Here is a 26,058-nt window from a genome sequence, read left to right on the forward strand (position 1 = left end):
AAGTCAATTGATATGCACATTTCATGTGATCAAAATTAATTGACGTACGAAACGATTAGTAATTTTTAATGATTGAATAATTAATATATTAATTTTGATAGACATTGGTGATCAGAATATAATTTTTTGAAGATGGACCATTAAAATAAAATCTCTAAAAAAAAGTCAAGTAATCAAATGGATAATATTTTACACTTAAGTAATTAACTTCACCATTTACACAGTAATTCAAGCAATAATTAGGCTAATCTTTTGACCAAAAAAAGGGGTTAATCTCACTTATAAACAAATTGTCTAATCAGCACCATCATGGAATTCATCATTCACAAAATAAAAAATAAAAAAAAATAAAGAGAGAAGCCACTAGTTTAAGGTCATTAATCATTGATTATATATACTGCTTTTACTATTTGGGCATTCATTTATCTCTACCATAACTATTGCTTTTACTTTTTTATGTAATTTTTTAATGATCAGATACCAATTTTGGGTCGTTTAGTAAGGAAATGTGAACTATTATTTATCAGTTTAAAGGTGAAATTTAGTATTTAAATGGATTAGAAATGGCGAATTAAATTATTTCTTTATATGAGAAAAAAATATATGATGCTAGAATTTTCCATTTGGACAAAATCAAAAGCTTCACTAAGTTTCTATGAAAAGTGTACAAAGCATTATGCAAAATTAATTGAAAAAAAAAAGGTTCATTGCACTGAATATGCTAAAGAGCTTAGATATGTTGCATCGTTCTTCTATATTATTATTATTATTATTATTATTATTATTATTATTATTATATAGTGAAGCATGTATTCTCTTAGAATGGAAAGTACCTGTAATCCTGGACTGAGTCCTTGCCCAAACTTGAGAGGCTAGAAGCCAAAGAAGATTATTTCTTTGTCAAAAGGTCTTTCTCTCTTTGTGACCCTTATGGCACTATCAAGTGCATGGGGAGTCGGCTGCAAAAATTCCCTATCTAGAAGAAGTGGATAATGTTAGTTAGGTAGCCTGATAAGCTGAAAAAAGAGCTTATTACACATTGCTTTGCTCACTTCACACATTGCTATGATTCTATGGGGTAGAAAAAGGAAGGAAAACCAAAAAGAGGAAAAGAGAAAAGGGGCCGCTTTTATAAGGTAGTACATACCTTTTTATGAGAATTGAGAAGCACAAGTTTGATAGTGAAGTGGTGGTCATCTCCAAGGAGTAGTCTCGATGGCTTGGAAAGCAACTCCTCTTTGGTGGAAGTATGACCAAACATGGTCCCCAAGATCTCTCTCTCTCTTCTTTCATATTGGTTACCTCCAAAAATGCTGATGCATGGTGCTTGACTGATCATCACTTTTGGATTACCATAGTGTCATGTTGGTATAGTTCTTGGTATTTGGGTGATTTACATGGAAATTTAATCACATGGGGATTTTCATTTCCAAGTGAAAATGAAATTAACTATTGAAAAGGTAAAAGCAAGCTATGAAATCTTGGGTGGGTTGTTACAATTCTTGGTTCAAGGTGCATGCATTGTATCTTTGGAGATTCACCTAGCTATCTCTTTGCATCCAATGATCTGCCCAAGGGGATGACCATGCTTTTGGTTTCGTAATTTTCAACATTTAACAGAATCACTCCTTGATAGAAACCACCAAATAAGAAAAGTGAAGAAAAGGGAAGAGTAGATAGGCATGTTGCTGATGTGATAGCAAAATCAGATTAAGCATTAAAGATCAGTCATAAGCATGCCAACTATTACATGCTACTAATTTCTTTGTGAAGTCATCATCTTAAGGAAACCAATCTTTAGCAAATCTAACTCGAATCAATTGAATTTTGAGTAAAATTCAAATTGAATCAAAATGTTGTTTGGGTTTTTTTTTTTTATTAAATGACTAAAAAAATTATTCATAATTAAACTTTTCATCTTCAAAGTAAAAGTTATATAAATATTCTCGTAAATTATATCAATAAGTTTTAATAGTGGTAATTGAATTTAATTCAAAGTCAGTAATATCTTGACTATGTGAGGTGAGACAAAGATCATGGATGGATATTTGAAATTGTGAATTTTGATCTTGTACATGTTTACAGGAGATCAAATGCTTTTGCAGATTCATTAACTAAATTTGGGATGAACAAAGTCGATATGATCTTTGCATGTTAAAAGATATGTTTTTGGACTCATTCACTCTAAAAATATTAAATGGCATTAGACCTAAACGAAATATGAAATTTACTTAGTTTATTTTTGCATACTTTTAAATATAATTAGTGAAGTGAAACACAAAATGGAAGGAATGCAAGATAATAGCATAAGATCATGCCTTAACCTGGATTTTGGGCATGCCGTTGAAAAGAATTGATTGGGGTGTGAGAAGGAATAGCATCCAAGTCATGATAGACTTGTCCCTCTCTCACATATGATCATACGTATGCTGTTATTCTCATTTCGATGAGATTCGAAAGCAATTGAACCTTCTGTGCTTAACTGCAACAATGGCGATCAGCTTTTAAACGTCTTTCCACATCCTTTTTTATAGCATTTGGAGAACATTTCATTATGTGCTTGATAATTGTAGCAAGACTTTCTTTGCTTGTACCAGTAGGTATTTGAGGAATAGGCTTCGAAGTCTCTACCTCGAATTCTCTAACGTTCTTCATCATTATATGGCATTTACAAGCACTATCAATTTGGTTGACCTACAACAAATTATAAGATATAAATTTGATACAAGATATAAGACAAATATGAAGCCTTTGCAATTATTTATCTTTCTTTAACCTAGATTTGATTCAATATATGATGTCTAGCACTTAATTAATCTTTATATATTAAGATAAAAATTCTTCATTAGAAAAATTCTAAAATAAAAATAAAGAGGATGAATATAAAATGAAAAACAAACCCGTTTATCGAAATCTTTTTGATGTTTGAATATGCAATTAGAAACGTCTCTAGATCCTCTAAGAGTTGTTAATCTGAATTTGCAATTAGAAAGTATGACTTTTTTTTTTTAAAGAAATTATTGAGTAGAGTGTAGTAAGATTGACTCATTTGTATCACTTACCATGATTTGGAATTCTAGCACATGCCTCTTGGCATATATAATTTTTCTTTTGATTTTTTTCATTTTTTGATTATGAAGGAAGCTTATATATGCAATTCTACTGTCATGCATACAAGGAACAAAAACACACTTAATTTGGTTTTGATTTTTCTTTTCCAATGACATGGATTATATTTGGAAATTAATTAAAAACAACTCTCCATTTTTTCCTTATTCGATCATCTTTTGTAATAGAATTTAATAATATTAAATTTAAAATCTTTAATCTATAATATAAAAGACTTAACAATTAAACTAGTTAAAATATTACAAAACAAATATTTACAAGCGTTACAAATGAGGCGATGATATATATATGATAAAAGAGGAAGAAAATCTCCTTTCCAAAACCTTGTGTTAAAGCATTAGAGCCAAAAATAGGAAGGCTTTGTCTCAATTTCATAATGTCGAGGGAAAGATATCTCTTATGTTTGTTGGTAAATATTCCATTAGGACCTAGAGTCACGAATTTCATATCAGTAAGAAATAGGATGGGTTTTGATTTTATAAGGGCTTTCTTCTACCTAATAAGCATTTTTTTTTTAAATGAAAGTCTGTCAAGAAGTGGTATCAGAGCATACTCAACTTTTCACTTACGTGGGACCCTTATGAGACATATTAAAGTTAAGATAAACTTAGATAAATGTGGATCATTTTCCTTTATGGGTAAAGAACTACTGCAATGAGTTGAGACGAGATGAGTTTTAGGTTTATAAGTAATTAATGATTTTTCTCTACATAATAAGCGTGTCTTTTAGGTTGAAAATTGGGCTCGTGACATTATGACTTGGAGGAAAAAAACTCATGCTTTGCCTCCTCATACTTGGAAGGAAGCAAAAACGCATCAAAACCTTATCAACCATGGCAATGTTTTCCTTATTTGCTCTTGGCATTCTAACGCAAGATTTCGACAATGAGTTTTCCTTCCTTCTTTATCAGACATTACCACATCTTTATGTATTTCCATTTAAGAATATTGCTACATATATCGGATGGGAGAAGCTAAATCACACCACTGAATCAAAACCAACATAAGCTCGAAAAGAGAAACAAAGAAGTCAACAGACTCCTTCTAGACCTTAGTATACCTTATTCATTATTTCTAAAAAAAAATACACCATTTGTTGTATTTGCAAATTCAGATCGAGGATCTGGAGGTGTTTCTAATTGCCGATTCAACTAAATCGAAAAAAGTCTTTTTAGTCTGGTATGTTTTTCATTTTATATTCATTCTCTTTATATTCTATTTATTTTTATATTCATATATTGAATTTAATCTAAGAGAAGAAAGAGAAATAATTGCAAGGAAGCTTCTATTTACAGATTCAAATTAAGTCTTAGAGGATTTAAGGTGTTTTTAATTGCAAATTCTATCGAAGAAAATCTCATTAATTCAGTGTGTTTTTCATTTTATATTCATTCTCTTTTTTATTCTTTTTATTTTTATATTCATATATTGAATTAAATCTAAGTGAAGAAAGAAAAATAATTGTAAGAAGGCTTCCATTTGCATATTCAAGTTAACTTTTAGAGGATTTGGAGGCTTTTCTAATTGCATATTCAACTATCGAAGAAAATCTCGTTAATCTGGTATGTTTTTCATTTTATATTCATTCTCTTTATATTTTTTTTTATATTCATATATTGAATTAAATCTAAGTGAAGAAAGAAAAATAATTGCAAAGAAGCTTCTATTTGCATTTTCATATGAATTCTTAAAGGATTTGGAGGCGTTTCTAATTGCATATTCTACTATATCAAAGAATAACTTGTTGATTCGGTATGTTTTTCATTTTATATTCATTCTCTTTATATTCTAATATTGAGTTAAATCTAAGTGAAGAAAGAAAAAGACTTGCAAGGAGGTTTTGTATTTGTCTTATATCTTGTATCGAATTTATATTTTATACTATATTGTATGTCAATCAAGTTGATGGCCTTCCTCCAACAGGCTCGAAAATGCCTTATAATAATGTGCTTAATAACGAAGAAAGTTCATCAGCAAGAGAATGGCAATACTTATTAACAACAAAAGACACTATTTAAAGAATGTGCTTATTAAACTTAAGGGCATTCACTTTTATTTTTGTAACAAATAATAATTAATAACCTTGATGATGAATTATACTTACCTTTCCAATGCAATATTTTCATGTTCATGTCAGCAACAAAATGCCCAAGCTTGGATAGAAAGTGAGTGCAAACTTATCTATGTAGGGTTCGAAGTAGTTTCCAATTCATTGTTGGTCGAAATCAATGAAAAAGCCTTCTTTTCATCTCTTTGTTTGCACTAGGTTCTTTCAAGGTTAATAAAGAAACTCTGGTCCAACTCTACGTTCCTTGTTGCACATCCAAGGTTAAGCCAACGCTTGGACAATATGGAGGTTTGGAGACAATAATGATGAAAAGAGACTATTCATGGAGTTGCCAAAACATCTCTTCATTGTTACTGTCTCCTTTTTGCCTTTCAAAGCAGTGAAAAGAACCTCCATATTGTCCAAGCATGGGCTTAGCCTTTGGCATGCAATAAAGAATGTAAAGTTGTATGAGAGTTTCTTTGTAAACCCTGATAGAACTTGCTGCAACCAAAAAGACGAAAAAAAGACATGTTCATTGCGTTCAGCCGACAATGGATTGGAAACTAGTTTGAACCTTGCATAGATAAGTTTGCACTTGCTTTCTATCTAAGCCTGGGCATTTTGTTGTTGACATGAAAATAGTGCCTTGGAAAGGTGAATATAATTCATCATCAAGGTTATTATTATTTGTTACAATAATAAAAGTGAATGTATTTATGTTTAATAAATACATTCTTTAAACAATGTCTTATGTTATGATAATTACTTATTAAGATTTAGCAACATTAATGGGATACAAACATAAGTTGTTCCTACACTAATTTGCCGCTAATTGTTACGAGCTTCTTTTTTTAGATTCATATGAACTCTTAGAAGATTTGGAGGTGTTTCTAATTGCAGATTTGACTATCGAAGAAACTCTTGTTAATCTGATTTGTCAGTCATTTTATATACATTTTCTTTATATTGTTTTCATTTATATATTCATATATTGAATTAAATCTAAGTGAAGAAAGAAAAATAATTGCAAGGAGACTTCTATTTGCAGATTCAGATTAACTCTCAAAGGATTTGGAGGCATTTCTAATTGTAAATTCAATTATAGGATAAACTCTTATCAATTTGGTACGTTTTTTTAATTTTATATTCATTCTTTTTATACTCACATATTGAATTAAATGTAAATGATGAAAAAAAAAATCACAAGGAGGCTTTGTATGCTTATATCTTGCATCAAATTTATATCTTATACTAGGTTAGCCAAGTAGAACCTAGTGAAGGAAATCGTAGAGGAGAGGGAGGACTATTAGGGATAGCTATATATCAAGGTTAGAATATATTTTAGAATGCCAAATTTCTTTTTGTTGTAAATCGTAACTTAGTGATAGTTTGTACTATATGATTGTTTGAAATTCACTTGTTATAATGGAATTAATCCAAAATCAAGAAAAATTACATGGACAATGATAAAAATTTTTGTAAATAGAGAAGTTAAACGTCAATGGGATAACATTTGTTTTTGTTTTGATAAGTTAATAAATTTTATTCATATTAATAAATGAGATGAGCTAAATTTCTCCCCTCTAGAGATTCTCCTCTTATTATTTTAAATTCATCAGCTTCTATGAGGTAGCAATCACCATGATATGAGATTCTAGCTAGTGCCTCTTGGCTTATACCCTCTTAATTTGTATAATACAAAGTAATTAGAAACAATTATTCTTCTTCCTTAGTCGATCATATACTATAATAGAAACAGGAAAACATTTTATCGATTGAACTAAGTAAGATATTTCAATAGAAAATATTTACAGATATTACATATGAGACAATGATATTTTAGAGGTTACTTAAAAAAAAAAAAAAAACCTCGAGAAATCACTACTTAAAAAATTCAAAGCAAGTCATTTAAAGTAAAACCTAAATCATAATCAAAATCTACTTTATATATATCAACTGGGTCAAAAGATTTATTTTCGGACCCATTTAATTCAGAAGGCGATGTCAAACCTGAACAGAATATTATATGTAATTAGTTTATAACAGAAAGAACATGCGAAAGGAAATTAACATAATAATATTAAGGTAATGCCTAAACCTGAACTCTGAATTTGTTGTCGAAGAGAATTGGTTGAGATGTGAGAAGGAGAAGCATCCACGTTATAACAGACTCGTTCCTCTAGATTTTGATTCTCATTTTGGTTAAATCCAGTAGCAGCTGAACCTTCTATGCTTAACCCCAACAATCGTGAGTCAGCTTGTAGAAGTCTTTGAACATATTTTTCTATAGCCATTGGAGAACATTTCACAATGTGCCTGATAATTATGGTTAATCCATCAATAAGACACATACATTAAATGCAAAAACATAAGCAGAAAAAAAAAATTAAACAAATAGTATACCATTGACGTTCAGCTTCACCGTCTGTGAAGTCTTCTGTCGTTATCCACATAGATTTTCTTGTATTCGGAAAATTCCCATGACAACAAGAGAATTTCGGACGATAATTTAGCTGCAAAACATCATTAACTTACACATTATAACAAAATTTCCAGCAAAGAGATAAAGTTTGAAGCTCTAGATTGTGTTTCTTACTTTGATAGCTAGGCCTGATAGTCCTCCCTCATTGAAAACCTTCAGTTTTTCTATATCTGTCCACTTGAAAGAGATGCGTTTTTGGCCTAGCTCTATGATTTCCCACACTATGTTCTGCCAACCAAATTGGATGCCAGCAGTCAGGATCACTGAGCCGCCGGCTTGTTTCTGCACATGTTTCACGCATTAATGAATAGCATTTTTTTTCACCAATCGCAGATTTAATTATCGAATTTACCTTCCATGATCCAATTTCAAGGGAAGAAATTGGGAAAGTCCCTGGCTGTTGTGTGTTTTTAGGTTGATAACGGTGTGACATTCTCGTGCTTGTGGTTGATCTGCAACGAACAATGAAATGTCAATTTGATCAAAGATATCAGGTAACTACAAAGCCTCCTTGCAATTTTTATTGTTTTGCTCAGTCAGAATTCATGATTTTATAATTAAGTATTCACCAAAGTCTGATACATAAACTTGGCAAAGCCAACTGATAAAACAAGAATACTTGCTTTGTTTGATTCCATGTGCTGTCGATGAGATGTGGATATTAGGGGGATATCTGTACAGAGAAGTTTGTAGGTTTTAGTCCTGGGACTGACGTGTATACATTTAGGGAAGGGTTCTGATCTTAAGTGCTTGTGACCTGAGGTTTGAGGTTTGTATGTTACCTGAACATAAGAACCTCAAACCCTTTTATATTGATTAGGGAGCTTGTCTCCTTCTTCTAACGAAATATACCTTTCAAAAAAAAGGAACAAATAAAACAACATGATGGTGAAGAGACCAGAACCCATGAAGGGTCTAACAGTAAGAACATCACACAAGCAACACTGATACATTACAATTCCCACTACCTACTTGCTTGCAATCAGCATATACGGACACGAAATAATTCTGCAGATGGCAATCCCATACCCCCATAAAAACATCAGCTATATATCAATGCATTGTTTTTATGACATAAATTATGAATTAGTGGAGTTAGAGGTTGAATGTTTACTAACCAAAAACAAGTCGCAAGAGAGAGAAGAGAAGTTCCACAGAGAAGTGTGTAGGATTGGTGAGAGTTGTAAGGTGGAAGGAGATGGTATTGGGGAACTATGCCCGGCTATATGGTGTCAAGTACAAAGACCAATGGTATTGCTGATGTATCAGCAAAGGAGGGGGTTGTGTGAAAATGATTTGATTGAATCTTTGAAACTTTCTTTTGAGATTTGCTGCTTCACACTCTTTTCTTCACTCTTTTGTTGTTGTATGGTTCTTATTGGCTGTTTTGACAAGCTATGCTTCTGCTATAACCTGTGTTTTTGTTTAAGGTCAATCTGCTGGGTTGATGATCTCTATAGGTTTGTTCTTGTCAGTTGTCCTTTGATTCCAACACAACTTGAGGTTGATTTTGAGGTTGTATATTCTGTCTTTCTTCTGCTCTTTCCTTGTATGGCATCTTTAGTAAGGCAAGTTATTAATGAAATTCCATATTATCTTTCAGAATAAAAGTTAATAAATCCAACCTAAGATAGGGGAAAAAGGGAGAGAGAACTTTAGTTATAAGGTCTAGAATGCAGTAATCTATGACTAGATTTTAATTCAATGCTGCCATTAGCTTCTCCTTAAATAGAAATCATTAAAAACCATTTGGTAATGTTTGATATAAGAGGAAGAAAATCTCATTGCCAAAGCCAAGAATGGAAGGATTTGTCACTTTTGATAAGGATTTTTGTATGTTTGTTTGTTGCCAAAATTTTAATCATAATGCATAAGGTTAAAAATTAAAACACCAGGCATAGATTAAAACAATAATTATTGTCTATGAAAGTAAAATATAAGTAACCCAAACTAACAATTATGTTACCTTGGTGGAAGAACAACCGAATACGACTTTTGTTTCTATGAAAAAAAAAACAATTATTTTACTTTCAGTTAAAGAATTTTTATTGAAAATTCAATAAAAATCTTATTGAAAAATCTTTTTTTCATAGAAATGAAAGTCATATTTGGTTGTTCTTCCACCAAAGAGAAAAATGGAAGGAAATGTTTATAGGAGTTCTGTTTTCAAGCCATCAACACTCCTCTTGGGGTGACCAGTGACCACCACTTCAAACCAATGTTATTTTTTTTTTCTAGCTTGGGTATTTAGCAGCCGACTAGGACCTATCCCCATGCACTTGAGTCACAAGCTAAACCACCTAGTCCAAGGATAGAAGTGCAATGGTGAAGATCAAGCAAACTGAACTAAGACCTACTTTCTTTCAAGAATGGAAGCCTTGTAATCAGTGACGGAGTCAAGATTTTAAGTTTGTAGAAACGAAAATAATGTTTTCAATGTTTGTAGATACAAAATTATAAAATTTTTTTAAAAAATAAAGATAAAATTATAAAATTTTTAAAAAAGCAAAGGAAAATTATAAAATTTAAAAACTTTTGAGAGAGTGTGGTTCTAGTAGCCTCTGCTTGTAACTACATCCTACCCTCAAAACTTCTCTCTCCCTTTTTCCCTTATCTTAGGTTGGATTTATTAATTTTTTTTGAAAGATATATAATATGGAATTTCATTAGTAACTTGCTTTACAAAAGATGCCATATAAGGCAAGAGTAGCAACAAGATAGAGAATATACAAGCTCAAAATCAACCGTAGGTTGTAATGGGATCAAAAGGACTACCGACAAGAACAAACCCACAGAGGTCATCAACCCAGAAGATCGACCTTAAACAAAAACACAGGCCATAGCAAAAGCATAGCTTGTCAAACAACCAATAAGAACTATTCAACAACAGCCAAGTGAAGGAAAGAATGTGGAGCAGCAAATCTCAGGAGGAGGTTTCAAAGATTTCAATTAGATCATTTTCATGAAAATACCCCCTTCTTTGCTAATACATCACTAACACCATTGGTCTTTGTACCTAACGCCATGTAGCCAGGCATACTTCCCCAATACAATCTCATTGCTGTATACAACTCTCACTGAACCTGTACACTTCTCTGTGGAACTTTTCTCTCTTAAGGCTTGTTTTTGGTCAGTAAAGATTCAACCTCTTACTCCACCAATTCATAACTTATGGGGGTATGGGATTGCGATTATGCATAACTGTATCGTGTCTGTATATGCTGATGGCAAAGCAAGTAGGTGGTGAAAATTGCAATGTATTAGTGTTGCTTGTGCGGTGTTATTATTGTTAGACCCTTCATGGGTTCTGGTCTCTTCACCATTATGCTGTTTTATCAGTTGATTTTGCCAAGTTTATGGATTAGACTTTGATTATACTTAACAAAATCACGAATTCTGACTGAGCAAAGTAAATAAATAAATAAATAATAGCAAAATGAATGTAGTTTTTTTTTTTTTTTTTTTTTTTTTTTGTAGCTTGGGCGGTTAGCTTTGTCTAAATTTCAAAATTTTAAGGGAAAACATATCTCTTATGTTAAGTATTGGATAAATATTTCATTAAGATTTAGTGTCACGGATCTCAATAAAAAACGTAATGAGTCTTAAGTTTATAAGTAAAAATCTTTCTCTACTTAATAAATATGTTTTTTGGTTAAAAATGTGAACTCATTATCAAGTGATATCAGATTATAATGAATTAGTACAAGAAAGCACCATCCAAGAATTGAATATCTTTCTAAAGGGCTCTGATTCAAGTTTACAGTGAAAATGCCTAGACAATGACCCATCGGTTTTTAAACTTGATGAATTGTCAATCGAAACTTGTCTAGACTACTTCTAGTGGATTCACCATGATTTACAACATTGGAAGAGTTTAAGAATTACAAAAGGCATGATTGAAAATGGGAAACCGAGTGCAGAACTTAAACTAGTGATTGTCAAAGGCAAGGTCTATATGGAGAAGCGAAGCGAGTCTTATGAAACTAGGATTTTATTTATGATATGGGGTATTTTGCAGCTTTTAAGGTTTTACTTTGAAAAGCTATCAAACTTAGACTTTTTGTTCTATATTATAGACGCTACAAGAAATAGGAAAGGGAACTACGAAGGACCTAATATTGTATCACCACTGCCATTGTTTCATTATTATGGAGAGGAGGAAGCATTCGACGTTGTATTTCTTAACTAGACCTTTTGGGGATGGTAAATTCTAATACATATTACCACAATAAATTGATAATGGCAACAAAAAAACTTCCATATTTTTATTGCAATTAAGTCCAGCTAGTGGTTTACTTTGTTTTAAGTAATTACCTGGGTATAAAGGTGAGCATTCTAACAAAAAATTGTTTTAACTAAACAAAACTAGCTAGTTAATTGCAATAAAAATTTAGTATTTTTTTTGTGCCATTATCAATTTATTGTGCTAATATGTATAAGAATTTACCATCCCCAGAAAGTTTAGTTATGAAATACAATGTCGAATGCTTCCTTCTCTCCACAATAATGAAACAATGGCGGTGGTAGTATAGCATTAGGTCCTTAGCAGTTCCCTTTCTTGATCCTTGTCGAGTCTCCAACATAAAACAAAAAGTTCAAGTCTGATAGCTTTTTAAGATAAAACCTTAGAAGTTGGCAAATACCCCATATTATAAACAAATCCTTGATTTCATAAGGCTCGTTTGAAATATATATATATATATATATATATATATATATATAATTAAAAAAATATCTGTCAAATATCACTAACCATGATTTGAAATTCTAACACAAATATAATTTTTTTTCAATTTTTTTAATTATAAAAAAAGCTTACATATACATTTCTACTTTCATTAATTATAAAATCACACGACCAGTAGGTACTTAAGTACCTAAGAGTGAGGTCTGGGTCAGTCTTAGAATCGAGCAGTTGTTGAAGAAGTGTGCTGGGGCTTACGTTTTGCAGATGGGATTTGAGCTTATTCCAGCGTTGTTTTGATAAGAGTTCTGTAATGTTTGGTGATGGGATGTTGTCTGAGGAGCATGCTTGTTTCCAGGGAAAATGTTCTCAAGTCTAAACTTGCCATCAAAACGGATGGATATTGGGTGCATCAGAGAGAGACGCGGCTGAAAGCAGGGTTCTTTTGAGAAGAAACGAAACGTGGAGTATATCTACATCGCAACTCCATTGGTAGCATACTCCCACACCGCTAAGCAGCAAAGCTCCTTAAGACCTTTATAGGTGGGGCCTTAAAAACCCTGTCAGTTAGGGGATCATGGCTGGGGGTATTTTCTCGATATTTACTGCTGAACCCTATTTACCTCGTTATCCTTTAACGGGGCTGTCCTTGTTGGGGGTCTTTCTCCGGGTGTTTCCCCCGTGTGGTGACAAAAAGAAACCCCGATGCCCTACGAGCGAGGGTCCCCAGTGTACTTCTTGGCCCCTCAAGAGGTTTGCAGGCGGGAGCTCGTTACACAGTTGGACGCGTGTATGCCAGAGCTCTCCTGTTTCCTCGCCTCTGGGCCACCCCCAACACCCTTTTGGGCTTTTTCTGAGATATGTGTTGTCATTGGTTGGGTAAAAATTTAATGCTTGGGATGTGTCTTCATGGTTCTACAGTGCCAGATTGCTTCTTGTTCATGCATCGTTGTGGGATTTTTAAACTGTTGCAAATGATCTGGGTTACTGCTCTATGCCAAGTCATTATCCATACTGGCCGGCCAAGTCGTCATTGCATTGACTGTGTAACATTCTGCTGTTTGTACCTTCGTATTTTACTGTAGAGGGCACGTGTATTATGCTTGGTAATGTCTTATAAAAGAGGAAGAAAATCGCATTACCAGACTCTTGTCTGAAAGCCTCAGAAGCAAAGATGTAAGGCATTGTCAATGCTTCCTTCCCAAGTCTAAGGAGCCAGAGCATGAGTTTTTCTTCCTTCCAGGTCCCATGTCAAGCTCACCTTAGTGAGGATTAATGAGTCTTGATCAGTCTCCCAGGTCATTATGCCAACTTGAAACTAAATTTAAGATTAAAAAAGAACAGAAAATAAATCCAAAGATCCCTCTTCACTATTGAAATGCCACCAATCCACCCTGAAATTTATTTCCAGATTTATTAGATTCGTCAGCTTTATTGACATATCTATAATAAGAAAATGCTTCTGTCACATATATTCTGATTAACAACGAATTTTTGTCTTTTGTTGTTTCCTGTGTCTGTTGGAAACCCAGACTTTGTTGAGGAACAATGATCACAAATTTGTGCTCTACTTTGATATTTTCCTGATTGAAAATTTTTAATGTAAGACAAATACAAAACTGGGTTTTGGTTTCCGGGATGCATTACAAAGAATAATCAGGAAGAAACCAGGACAATGGTGTATATAAACCATTGGCTGGCAATAAGAACCTAATTTCCTGTATTACTATTATCATATTCAAATGCCAATTTGAATATCTGACTGTAGACATCTACAAAGTGAACATCAATACCTTCTTTAACGTTGGGTGCAAGCTCATCATAATCCCGTCTGTTAGCAGACGGGAATATGATGGTCTTCACTTCGCTCCTTCTTGCTGCTATTGTTTTCTCCTTCACCTGATGATTACAAAATTTGTTAAGTTTAAAGATGAATGGCAGAGAACAAGAATACAATAAAAAGTGGGACAGGAAGGGGACAGCATAGTTTCTCACGATTCACAACCAAATGAAGAGATAGATAATCATAAAACTCTATTTCAAGCAGAGACCTAAGAGGAATTGGAGAAAGGAATTTGACATAGTAATAATAACAATGATGATCCTGAAAGGTCTGTTTAGCTTACCCCTCCAATTGGAAGAATCCTCCCTGTTAGAGTCACTTCCCCAGTCATTGCTAGATCCTTCCTAACAGGCTTCTTCATGGCAAGCGACAGCATAGAAGTGATCATGGTGCAACCGGCACTGGGCCCATCCTTTGGGGTGGCCCCAGCAGGAACATGGAGATGAAGTTCGGAATTGGAAAAGAAGGGGTTATCTGGTTCTTTCTCCTGTAAAATGGCTCTAGCAAGTGTGTGAGCAATTTGTGCACTTTCTTTCATAACATCTCCAAGTTGACCAGTGCAATGAAGGGCCCCTTTCCCCTCTCTTTGCTCAACCTGAGTTGTTTCAATGTACAAGGTGGAACCACCCATGGCAGTCCAAGCTAGACCCATCACAACTCCAACTGGAGTCTGATCATAGATGCGCTCTGCATGGAAAACTGGTTTCCCAACAAAATCGGCTAGGTTTGAATTATCCACCAACACCTTCTCAACTGCCTTAGTTACTTCAGCTTCCTGAAGTTTCTCCGCATCTGTTGCATCCTGCAGGAAAAAAACACCTTGAATGAGAAATTACAAGAATAAGCAATTCGAATACATATCTTGCATGGAACTAACCCATACAGGTGACTAAAAGGAAGGGTAAAGTGGGACAGAAGCAAGATCGGCATAATATTCCTAACAATTAGCACAACCTGCTGAAGGTGCATCAACTTTGTTATCATAGCTACAAATGTTAAAAGTCCTATGTTCCTGTACTCTACTTTAGAAGGAAAACAATTGCAAAAGATCAAAGATTGGCATAGGGTATGGTTAACTTGATAATCTCTATCAGGAAAAACATCAATAAGTTCTTCAACTGTATAAGTTTTAATTACCTTTGAATCCTTAGGCTGATCACTTGTCTGAACTGTGTCAACCTGAACAAAGGTTTCAGAGGTATGTTCATGACTGTTGTCCCCTACTGATTCAACTTCAACACCAGTCTTATTTGCACCTGCATGCTGATCAGATTCATCAACAACTTCTGCTGTGGCTTCAGCAGGTTGGACCACCTCTCCACTAATGGCAGATTCATTTGATGATCCTTCTCGCACAAGTCGAAGAGCAATCTGCCATACATCAACATAGTTTTAATTCATGTCCTAGATTCACAGGAGAGAAAGAGAGTGTATGTGCAAGTGAACCCAAGTGACTGTGTACTGTAATGCTATACGATTGAAACCCCCTTTTATTGCAACATTTAAGTTTTTCTTCATCATCTTAAGATAGGTAATTGAGCAAACCTTACGATAGATCTTTTCTATGTGCTTTTGAAGGTTTCGAACCCCTGCTTCTCGGCAGTAGTTTTCTATTAGGGCAAGAAGAGCTGCATCAGTTATCTCAACCTGGAAGAAACAGTTTGAAGATAAGTCAAAATACTCTCCTTTTCTCTGAAACATCTCCATAAAAACAGAAATATCATCATGATAAACTTGATAACAAAAAGAACCGTATAGGAATATGCCAACAAAGAAAACATATGCAATTAATGTACTCTTTACCCAAGAAGGGTTGGAAAGAAAGGGAAAAGGAGAGGAAACTCTCCATACATCACATATATTTACGAGGTAATGTGCTATTTTAGCTTATATTACTAGCACAACCTATAATAACTTAGTTCACAATCCACTGGATACAAGGGAGTCAAAGCTACCAATCATACTTCTGTTACATGCATGAGAGAAGTGGATGTTTTTTACAAAAGGCTCAAGTCGAATTCCATATTTGTTCCACCTTAGTGATTGGAAGTGACAACTTTCAAATAGTTATTCTCCATTTTGAATCTTTATGCTTGCATGTTTACAAGATCCTGTGACTGCTCATGCATGCATTCGTGTGTGTTGAGGGAAAAGGGGAAAGAGGGAGAGCAGGCATTGAAGGGAAAAGACCTGTTCAGGTTTGATACCACATGCTTCTCGTGCAGTTTTCTCCAGATAGTCTCTGGCAATGTGCATTTTCTCATCAGTGATGTACCCAGCAATAGCAATTACCTCCATCCTGTCCAAGAGGGGATTTGGTATGTTGTCCACAACATTTGCTGTGCAAACAAACAGAACCTGCAACCAAATGCTCAAGGCATGTGAGGCATCAAGTTGCCCTTATAAATCTTACACAAATGCTTGAAAATGATCAAAAGGCAAAGTAAGCTAACATAGATCCTCCAAATCATAAACCAACATACCTTTGATAGGTCAATTGGAACATCAAGATAGTGGTCCAAAAAGTTAGCATTTTGCTCAGGATCAAGGAGCTCCAGCAAAGCACTTGCTGGATCTCCAGCATGTCCCCTTCCCAACTGCCATTATGTTAGAATTCAACTGATCAACCATTATGAAATTAAAGAAGAGTAAATGGTAGGACTAACTGATTACTATATAAGACATTAATATATAATGCCCATACCCAAGGAAGAAAGAGAAGAGTGACTCTAGAAACCCAAAATCAATTCAAAGTTTGCAAACATTAGCTTGTAAGTTACCTTGTCTATCTCATCAATTAGAACAAGAGGATTTGCTGTGCCCACATTTTTCAGGCACTGCACCATCTTTCCTGGCATAGCACCAATATAGGTTCGACGATGCCCCTGGATGCAAATTAGGATATAACAAAAAGGATTAACAAAATGATGCTGTCAGATGTTCACTGATGTTAATCAGAGCACAAGGTGTGTTACTACCTTGATTTCCGCAACATCAGACAGTCCTCCAACAGAGAACCGAAAGAATTTACGGTTCAAAGCACGGGCAATGGAACGACCAATACTAGTTTTGCCCACTCCAGGTGGACCTGAGAGACAGATAATTTTACCTGTGACACATTACCAAAAGATCATGAATCAGCCTTTTCTGTTAGTTTGAACTTAAGACTGATAGCCAGTTTATATGCTTCAACTTCATGCATTAATGTTGAAGCCTAATGATGATTGGGCTCGACAAGATTTATTAATTTAACAAAACCATGTTAAGAAACTACAATATAGAGTAGACAATCAACAAACTCAAGCTAGTAGGAGTCCAGCACATCAACCCCTTTCCTTACTAGTACATACACAAGGGTATTCTTAAAGAAGAAAGGAAGATAAAAGGGTTGGCTTCTTGAGATTTGGATTCAGTTATCAGCTAAGATACATGGGCCTAAACCATGTCAGTTCTTAATGAGAGATAAATAGACAAAAGTTTCTTAACTGCGAAATATAAAACGTTTGGGCAACCATATATAAAGAATAGGTTAGCTATGCCATGCAACATTTTATACTTCAAGCAGCCACATATACATATATTGCTCCACTTAGTTTGAGATTTCCTCTCACTGGAGTCCGTTGTTTAGAATATTTGGGCATAAAGTGGAGGTTGATCAATGCTACATCACTATCATGGAATACTAACGGAAAAGGTCAACCGTGGCTAATTTCTTTTAGGACAAACTTTTCACATATATGGTTCATCCTCAAAATCTAGTAGCTGTCTTTATTTATTTCTTGGCCTTTGTTTTTTGAATTTGGCTCTCCTAGTTGGGTACTTCACATGAACAAGTTTGCACTTCCTCAAGCATTTTTGAAGTTATTATGATTGTAATCAAAGAGGAATAAAATAATGGTTCAAATAATACTGCATTGCAGATGCCTGTCAGAGAAGTATCAGTCTGACAGAAAATCATCAAACATCCCATTCAACTGCAATTTCAATACAAATCTATTAGAGAAAAGAAACTCTACCAACCTTGTGAAGTTCCTCTGAGTTTTCCAACAGCTATAAATTCCAATATTCTTTCCTTAACATCAGTTAATCCATAATGGTCTTCATCAAGAATTGTTTGCGCCCGAAGGACATCAAAGTTCTCATCACTGCATAGAGAAATGAAGAACATTGGAGATGAGTATACACATGGAACTCTTAAATTTTGCTGAGTTGTTCCTTAGTTCTCATCACAACCACTTGTATGTGAGAATCGAGATTTATTTAACGAATGTATTTAAAAAATGATATCAACGCCGAATCATTTTCAGACATTGCATAATGTAAGTCTTAACATGTATTCCCTTGCAGAAGCAAACAAACCTGTAATTTCCCCAAGGAAGTACTGTCAACCAATCCAGATAGTTACGAGTTACATTAAATTCACTCGAACTAGCCTCTAACAGTTGTAGTTTTGTTAACTCCTCTTCTATAACTTGCAAGACATGAGGTGGGCATTTCTCTCTATTTGGTTCAAGTCTTTCCCTAAACTTTGCTGCAATGAAGGAACAGAAAGTACAGCAAATGTCATACAGATGGTTCCAAAAAATAATAATAATAAAAATAAACAATTAGACTACTTCTTTGATCCATCTGAGGACTGAAGTGGTAACTCTATTAGACGTAGTAGGACCCATCAATATAGCAATGCAGCAAAAACTGAAGCACCCGGCAAGGTAAAACATAGGAGAATAAAGCACCCAGCAAGGGAGGGAGGGAGGGGGGGATATGAGAGTAAAGAACTAACCTGAAAGTGCAGTTTTGTCATCCGTTTCCAACCCAAGTTCCTGCACCAGAACAAATGAAATTCATTCTAATTTCTACATAAGAGAAAAGTTGGAATAAAGAATAGAGACTTGAATTGCAGCAAATAGAAAGATTATATGGGGGTGCATTGACTATGCTCTGTAAATATAAATGGGAATAGCATTACCACCTAAGAAATATGTAAATGATAATCCAGTGTAACCAAATACCTTCTTTATCGCCTTAAGCTGCTCATTCAACAAGTATCGCCGTTGTTCACCACTTATCTTTTCCTCTATTGCTTTTGCAATTGATTCCTAAAAATAACCCCCAAAATGATTTAGACCTACTCTAAATCAAACAGCAATGAAAAATTTAAATATAAAGGTGCAGTGAAATTCAATGGCATGAAGTACCTGAATCTTGCTGATTTCCATTTCCTTTTTCACTAATTCCAATGTAAGTTGTAAACGCTTATGCACCTAATGCAAACAATATAGATAAAAACAACCAAATTGGTTTCGATGCAATTCCATAAGGTGTAGACAGCAGCATCACATAATTCTACTAGTAAAAGTGTGTGACTTGTAATATTGCCCAAATACAAAACAAACAAACACTGACTTTCAAAGATTAGTAATAAACAGTAAGATATATCCAATCCACTTACATCCAACTCTTCAAGAACTTGTTGGCATTGCAATTTGTTTGCACCAGATATTGCAGCTCCAAAATCTGCTAACCTTGGAAAATTGAAATCACCTATATGCTGCACATATTGAGAAAAAAGGCAAAAGTAAAAAGATATTACAATTAACTCATGGAAGCTAATTGATCAAATCAACTTAGTTCATCATTTTGAAAATATAAAAATATGATGCACATATAACAATTTCTACGACAAGCGATTTCCATGAAAATAAATATTAACTCATTCTAATATTAAATTTCATCATAGAATATTTGCTGAAGTATCTTGACAAATAAATGATGAACCATATAATGTGAAACTCAACAGAGGCTCCACCTACTTTGAGGGTCGAAAACAAATCAAACTTTTGGAAGAAAGAACACACCTGACTATAAGTTTGAACATGATCCCTCCAAAGGGAACTAGTTTTCAAAACATCTCTTAGGGTTGATATAACCTCAAATGATGTTGCCTTTATGACATCATCATCCTTGTCATAAGGTTTTTCCTGCAGGATAAAGACAACTCAGTGAACCAATAGATTAATAAACTATTGGTTGCATACTTGGAACTGTCAATTATATGTTTGAAATTTGAACAAATTGTGGAAATGATAACATATAGGCAACACACCTTCAGATGATCAACTTTGACCGTAAGGGGATCTTCACTGACCTGTAAAAAAACCATGTTATTTAAGTTCAGAAGGTTTTGCATCTAAAAAAGATTCCAAGTATGCTAGGACAGAGATAACTTTACACGAACAGAAAATTTTCAAAGGCTAAAAACATATATTTCGGGGTCATTCTACCCACCATCTCTGTTATTCGAAGCCGCCTGTGACCAATAAGGATAACCTGATCTCCTTGGATACTTGAAATCTGAAACATCAAAAAATGGACATTTTATATTGTTGCATACATCTTTAACTGCTGTTTAAATTATTGCATTTAACACTAATCAAGATACAGAAGGAGCTTTTATTTTACCAAACAAAGAGCGACAAAAGAAGATACCTGGGCAAGGGTGCCAACTTCATGAAGACGATTAAATAACTCCTTTCCTTTAATATCATATACACTTTTCTCTGTTTCAGAACTAGGGCTGGACTCTGTCCCTGGTTCATCTTTAAGAAGGAAGGCACCAGCATATGGAGCTTGCCTTTTCCGGCTTTCTTGCAAAGCTGCTAACACCTTAGGATCCTGCATAAGAAAGCAACTTGGTAAGAGAATACATTGACCTGAAGTCCTAGATAATAGTGCCAGCTACAAACTGAACAAGATATTATCACCACCATTAAGTAGTAGAATATCAGTGCACAGTGAGCACATTTTTATTGAGTTATAAAACCATGGTTTTGCTTTAGAAAAGGTTCTCTATGATATGGTGCTACTTTAAGATGCCACACATACAAGTTGGCCAGATAAGATCTACAATCAAATTGATAAAAATCACTGCAACAAGATTTTAAATTTACATTTGATTAATATCACTAAACACTACACACATAACCAACTTAAGTTGTATCATGCCAAGCTATAAACCGTAAGACACCTTAAAGTCCAACAATGTAGGATACACTACCCTAAGGGAACATGGCGAGAATTTCATACTCCATTTAAGTGGAGAGCATGCCATACCTTAACATAAATGGGCATGTAGAAACCTGGGAAAAGAGGTCTATGTGGCAAAGGTAATGCCAAAACCTGCAAAAAAATATGATAAAGAATTCGTTAAACAAATGTGGGACAGAACAAATACAGAGCTTTATTAATGTAGTTCATAGTTTCAACAAGTGCCATCAAGTAAAGAAAACACCTTCACAATTTGTATGTTTTAGGGGGTAATAAAGTACTAAAAAATATAAGGATTTGCAAATTCACTAATGTACTCTCATATCATTAACTCAAACAATGAAATGAAATGATAAAAAACTAACTTTACATAACCAGTAGCCTGCAACAGTGAGAACCATTAACACATTGACCAAATTATAACAATTTTAACTAGCAACAAAGATCATAAAAACTAGATTTTTTTCTTCGAAAAAAAAAGGCATTTTCCTTCATGTTCTCAGCAACTAAACAAACTCCCACCGCAGAAAGATTCATAATTTCCAAAACAAACCGTTAAATAATCCTCTGGCCTGGGGTAAGTCGGCACGATCGCCGACGATGCTTTCGAGTCAGACCCATTGGACTCAGACTCGACTCCCTTTACCTCGACCTCAACCACTGGTTCGGACCCGGAATTCGACCCGGACCCATCGCTGGATTCGGAACAGAAGAAAGCCCTGAAGAGCGAATTCGTGGGGCTCCTCCGAGTCAACCCGGTAAGTCGACCCACTGCATGGAAGACCGAATTGGAATCGGGCTTGACTAGGAGGCTCGGAGTTGCTGTGGAGAGGCAGTGGACGCGAGAAGAGGAGGAGGATAACAGTTTCAGCATTGGTGGGGATGGAAGACAGAACTTGAATCTTTTATGGCGGCGTTTGGTTAAACTGGAAGCGGGAGAAGCGCCATTGGAGTAAGGTTTGAAGAGGAAAGTTTGGGTTTTGGGGAGGTTGGAGGTTGGAGCCACTAAAGCCCCTCATAAACCCTTGGATTATGGGATACGCTGACCGTTTTGCCCTTATATTGGGATATTGTAAGTACCAATATGTCCTAATAAAGAAGGCCTACACTCCCTGTTTCAGTGAGAAACTACGGGCAACCTATTCCCAAAAATCAGGGACATGAAACCAGAACACAACACTGATTCAACTTGCGTCGTTTACATTGTTTCAAGCTGGAAGAGTCATTAGAAAGGATAACTTTTGCTAGGAAGTGTTGTAAGGCAGACAAATTGTTAATTGCCAACTTGGTTTGCTTCTTACCTATTAGAGATTTCTAGCAATTTCTATTAGAACCAACTTATTGTAGAACCATGAAGACATATCCCAAGCATTAAATTTGTACCCTTTACGTTCCTACCAATGACAACACATATCTCAGAAAAACATGTTTCTCTTATTCAGCAAGAGAGTTGCAGTTTTTACAAAATCTCCTTTTATCAAGACAAAACTTATAAAATATCCTGATGAAAATGAATATAAAACTATGGGATATATTGATTTTTCAGGCATGTCACGTTAAGTCAATCAATTCCTCAACAGGCTATTTGTAATTTGATCAAAGGAAAAAAGAGGGGTTGGGGGTGGCCCAGAGGCGAGGAAACAGAGTAGCGCTGGGGTACACGCGTCCAGCTGTGTACCAAGCTCCCGCCTGCAAACCTCTTGAGGGGGCAAGAAGTCTACTGGGGATATCTCGCTCTTGAGGGGGCAAACCATCGGGGTTTTTTTTCTTTACCACACGGGGAACACCGGAGAAAGACCCCAACATAGACAGCCCCGTTCGATGGCAACGAGGCGAGTGGGGTTCACCGCAAAGTATGGAGAGAGGATCCCGGCCCCACAGTCCACTAAGCCTGGTTCTCTAGGTCTCACTTATAAAGGTCTTAAGGGGCTTTGACACCAATAGAGTTGCGATGTACATATACTCCTCGTTTCGTTTCTTCTTAGAAGAACCCTGCTTTCAGCCGCGTCTCTCTCTGATGCACCCAAGATCCATCCTTTTTGATGGCAAGTTTAGACTTGGGAACATTTTCCCTGGAAACAAGCATGCCTTGAGGCTATTCTCCTCAGACAACATCCCATCACCAAGCATTACAGAACTCTTATCAAAACAACGCTGGAATAAGCTCAAATCCCATCTGCAAAACGTAAGCCCCAGTACACTTCTTCAACAACTGCTTGACTCTAAGACTGACCCAGACCTCACTCTAAGGTACTTTAGGAACCCAGCTTGAAGGGTACGCGAATTTTATTTTATTTTTTGTTTTTCTTTGGGTGCTAATTTGTTTTGTTGTTGCTATATTGTAGGTACTTTAGATGGTCAGAGAAAGAGTTCAATCTCTCCCACTCATTAGAACTCAGTTGTAAGCTGTTACATTCACTTGCCAATGCTAAAAGGTATCCGAAAGTTAGATCTTTTTTGCATGGTTTTGTGAAGAATGAGAACTCCATTTCAGTTCCTTCTGTTTTTCATGCTATTTCGATATGTGGTGATAGTTTTTGTGCTAATTCAATAATTGCTGATATGTTGGTATTGGCTTATGTGGAGAATATGAAAACCCGTTTAGGATTTGAGGCTTTTAAGAGAGTTGGTGACTATGCGTTTAAGTTATCAGTGACATCCTGTAATCCTCTGTTGAGTGCTTTGGTGAAGGAGAATGAGATTGGGGATGTAGATTATGTGTATAAAGAGATGATTAGAAGGAGGGTTGAGGTTAATGTAATTAGTTTTAATATTATAATTAATGGGATGTGTAAAGTTGGGAAATTGAATAAGGCAAGAGATGCTATTCAGGACATGAAGGCGTGGGGGTTTTTGCCAGATGTGTTTACCTATAATGCTCTTATTAATGGTTATTGCAAGAAAGGTGGGATTGGGAAAATGTACAAAGCAGATGCTATTTTGAAGGAAATGATTGAGAGTGAAGTTAGACCTAATGAGATTACTTTCAATATATTGATTGATGGGTTTTGTAAGGATGAGAACATTTCGGCTGCTATGAGGGTGTTTGAGGAAATGCGAACACAGGGTTTGAAACCTACTGTGGTTACATATAATAATTTGATTAATGGATTGTGTTTGGAGGGGAGGCTGGATGAAGCTATTGGTCTGCTGGATGAAATGGTAGGATTAGGCTTGAAGCCAAATGTTGTTACTTATAATGTACTTATAAATGGGTTTGGTAAGAAGGGTAAGATGAAGGAAGCTACTGACTTGTTTGATAATATTGTAAAAAAAGGGATTGCCCCCACTGTTATAACATATAATACCCTGATAGATGCCTATTGTAAGGATGGGAGGATGGAGGATGCATTTGCTCTGCATAAATCTATGGTAGATAGAGGTATTTTCCATGATGTTTCAACCTATAACTGCTTAATTACTGGCTTATGTAGAGAGGGAAACATTCCAGTTGTTAGAAAGCTCATTAATGAAATGATAAATAATGGTTTGAAAGCTGATGTTGTAACATATAATATACTGATAGATGCATTTTGCAAGGAAGGAGAGTCAAGAAAGGCAGCAAGAGTCTTGGATGAGATGGTTAAGATAGGTTTGAGACCAAATCATGTGACTTATAATACTTTGATGCTTGGCCATTGTAGGGAGGGAAACCTCAGGGCAGCTTTGAATGTTAGAACACAAATGGAGAAAGATGGGAGGCGGGCTAATGTTGTAACATACAATGTGCTGATAAAGGGTTTTTGTAAGAAGGGCAAACTAGAAGATGCAAATGGACTTCTTAATGAGATGTTAGAGAAGGGTTTGATCCCAAATCGAACAACTTATGAGATAGTTAAAGAGGAAATGGTGGAGAAAGGCTTTGTTCCAGACATAGAAGGGCATCTGTATAGCATCTCAGCCAGCTGATAACCCTTTTAAAAGAAAAACTTATTTGGTTTCACCATGGCCAATTATTTTATTGGCTTGTTGATCACTTGATTTGAGAGAATGTCCAGTAGTTCATCATGTTAATGTTTATAAAAGATAGTTCCAATCGTCTTGTACAACCTTGGCAGCCTTTTTTATCTTGGTTCTGTCTCTACAGCATGCATTTATATGCTTATCTTGCAAGGGATACTGCAACATGCTCCTCAAGTCTTCAGAACTCACCACATTTTTCTGATTCAGGTACTGTTTCTAACTTTCTGGTTGAAACGTTTATTTAATTGTCGAAGCATGCTGTCTTCTTTAAGTTTAAAGATACTTTAGTTTAATCTTCATTTTTTCATGTTTCTCATAGAAAATCTGCTTATCCGCGAAAATACTAAGCAAATGAAGTGTTCTTAAACCCGACAGCCCCACACGCACAAAGTCTTTCATTATTGCAGGAGTTCAACTCTGCTACGCCATGCTCATTCAGGTGTTGAGATGAGCCACAGGAAATGGTAGTGAGGGAACATTCAGGTTACTTCAAACGATTGTTTTCGGCAGCGAAATCAATCTTAGTCCAGAACTAAAGAAGGGGATATCATGTACTTGAAAGCAATTGTGATCAGCAACCACAACTTAAAGATCAAGGACCCCAAAGATCAAGTAGTCATAGGACACTCTAGTTTGGATGATATAGAAGAAACTATAATTTGTAGTCATGATGAATATCTTCTTTCCTTGTCAATCAAGTGTTGATCTTTGTAGAGAGCATTCAAGGAGTGAAATCTTGAATGAATCAAGTCGATGTAAAGATTGCATCTTTAAGATCGGAAAGGGCATTAAATCTGGGCAAAGCTTGGGATACTCTTCACCATATTACAAAAAATAATAATGCAAATCTTCAATTTCTA

At 35.1% G+C, this 26,058-nt stretch overlaps 2 protein-coding genes across 2 annotated transcripts; one reads left to right on the plus strand and one right to left on the minus strand.

The window, feature by feature from the left end:
* Positions 1 to 13,791: 13,791 nt before the first annotated feature.
* Positions 13,792 to 22,278, minus strand: LON1 (lon protease 1). The gene is made up of 20 exons (XM_018122073.2): positions 21,789 to 22,278; positions 21,302 to 21,367; positions 20,678 to 20,863; positions 20,477 to 20,542; positions 20,295 to 20,336; positions 20,047 to 20,169; positions 19,641 to 19,739; positions 19,387 to 19,452; positions 19,201 to 19,287; positions 18,972 to 19,011; positions 18,548 to 18,719; positions 18,209 to 18,333; positions 17,167 to 17,297; positions 16,969 to 17,073; positions 16,672 to 16,785; positions 16,379 to 16,546; positions 15,734 to 15,835; positions 15,326 to 15,559; positions 14,472 to 14,990; positions 13,792 to 14,244 (listed from the first exon to the last, which is right to left on the minus strand). Exons 1-20 carry the CDS (start codon positions 22,107 to 22,109, stop codon positions 14,056 to 14,058), a joined length of 2,955 nt encoding a protein of 984 aa, XP_017977562.2. The 5' UTR covers positions 22,110 to 22,278; the 3' UTR covers positions 13,792 to 14,055.
* A 314-nt stretch (positions 22,279 to 22,592) lies between these two features.
* On the plus strand, positions 22,593 to 25,947 carry LOC18600572 (Pentatricopeptide repeat (PPR-like) superfamily protein). The gene is made up of 3 exons (XM_018122110.2): positions 22,593 to 23,485; positions 23,581 to 25,405; positions 25,518 to 25,947. Exons 1-2 carry the CDS (start codon positions 23,187 to 23,189, stop codon positions 25,142 to 25,144), a joined length of 1,863 nt encoding a protein of 620 aa, XP_017977599.2. The 5' UTR covers positions 22,593 to 23,186; the 3' UTR covers positions 25,145 to 25,405; positions 25,518 to 25,947.
* The last annotated feature ends 111 nt before the right edge of the window (positions 25,948 to 26,058 follow it).

This window comes from Theobroma cacao, chromosome 5 (assembly GCF_053813885.1).
Source record: "Theobroma cacao isolate CCN51 chromosome 5, ASM5381388v1, whole genome shotgun sequence".
Classification (NCBI taxonomy): Eukaryota; Viridiplantae; Streptophyta; class Magnoliopsida; order Malvales; family Malvaceae; genus Theobroma; species Theobroma cacao.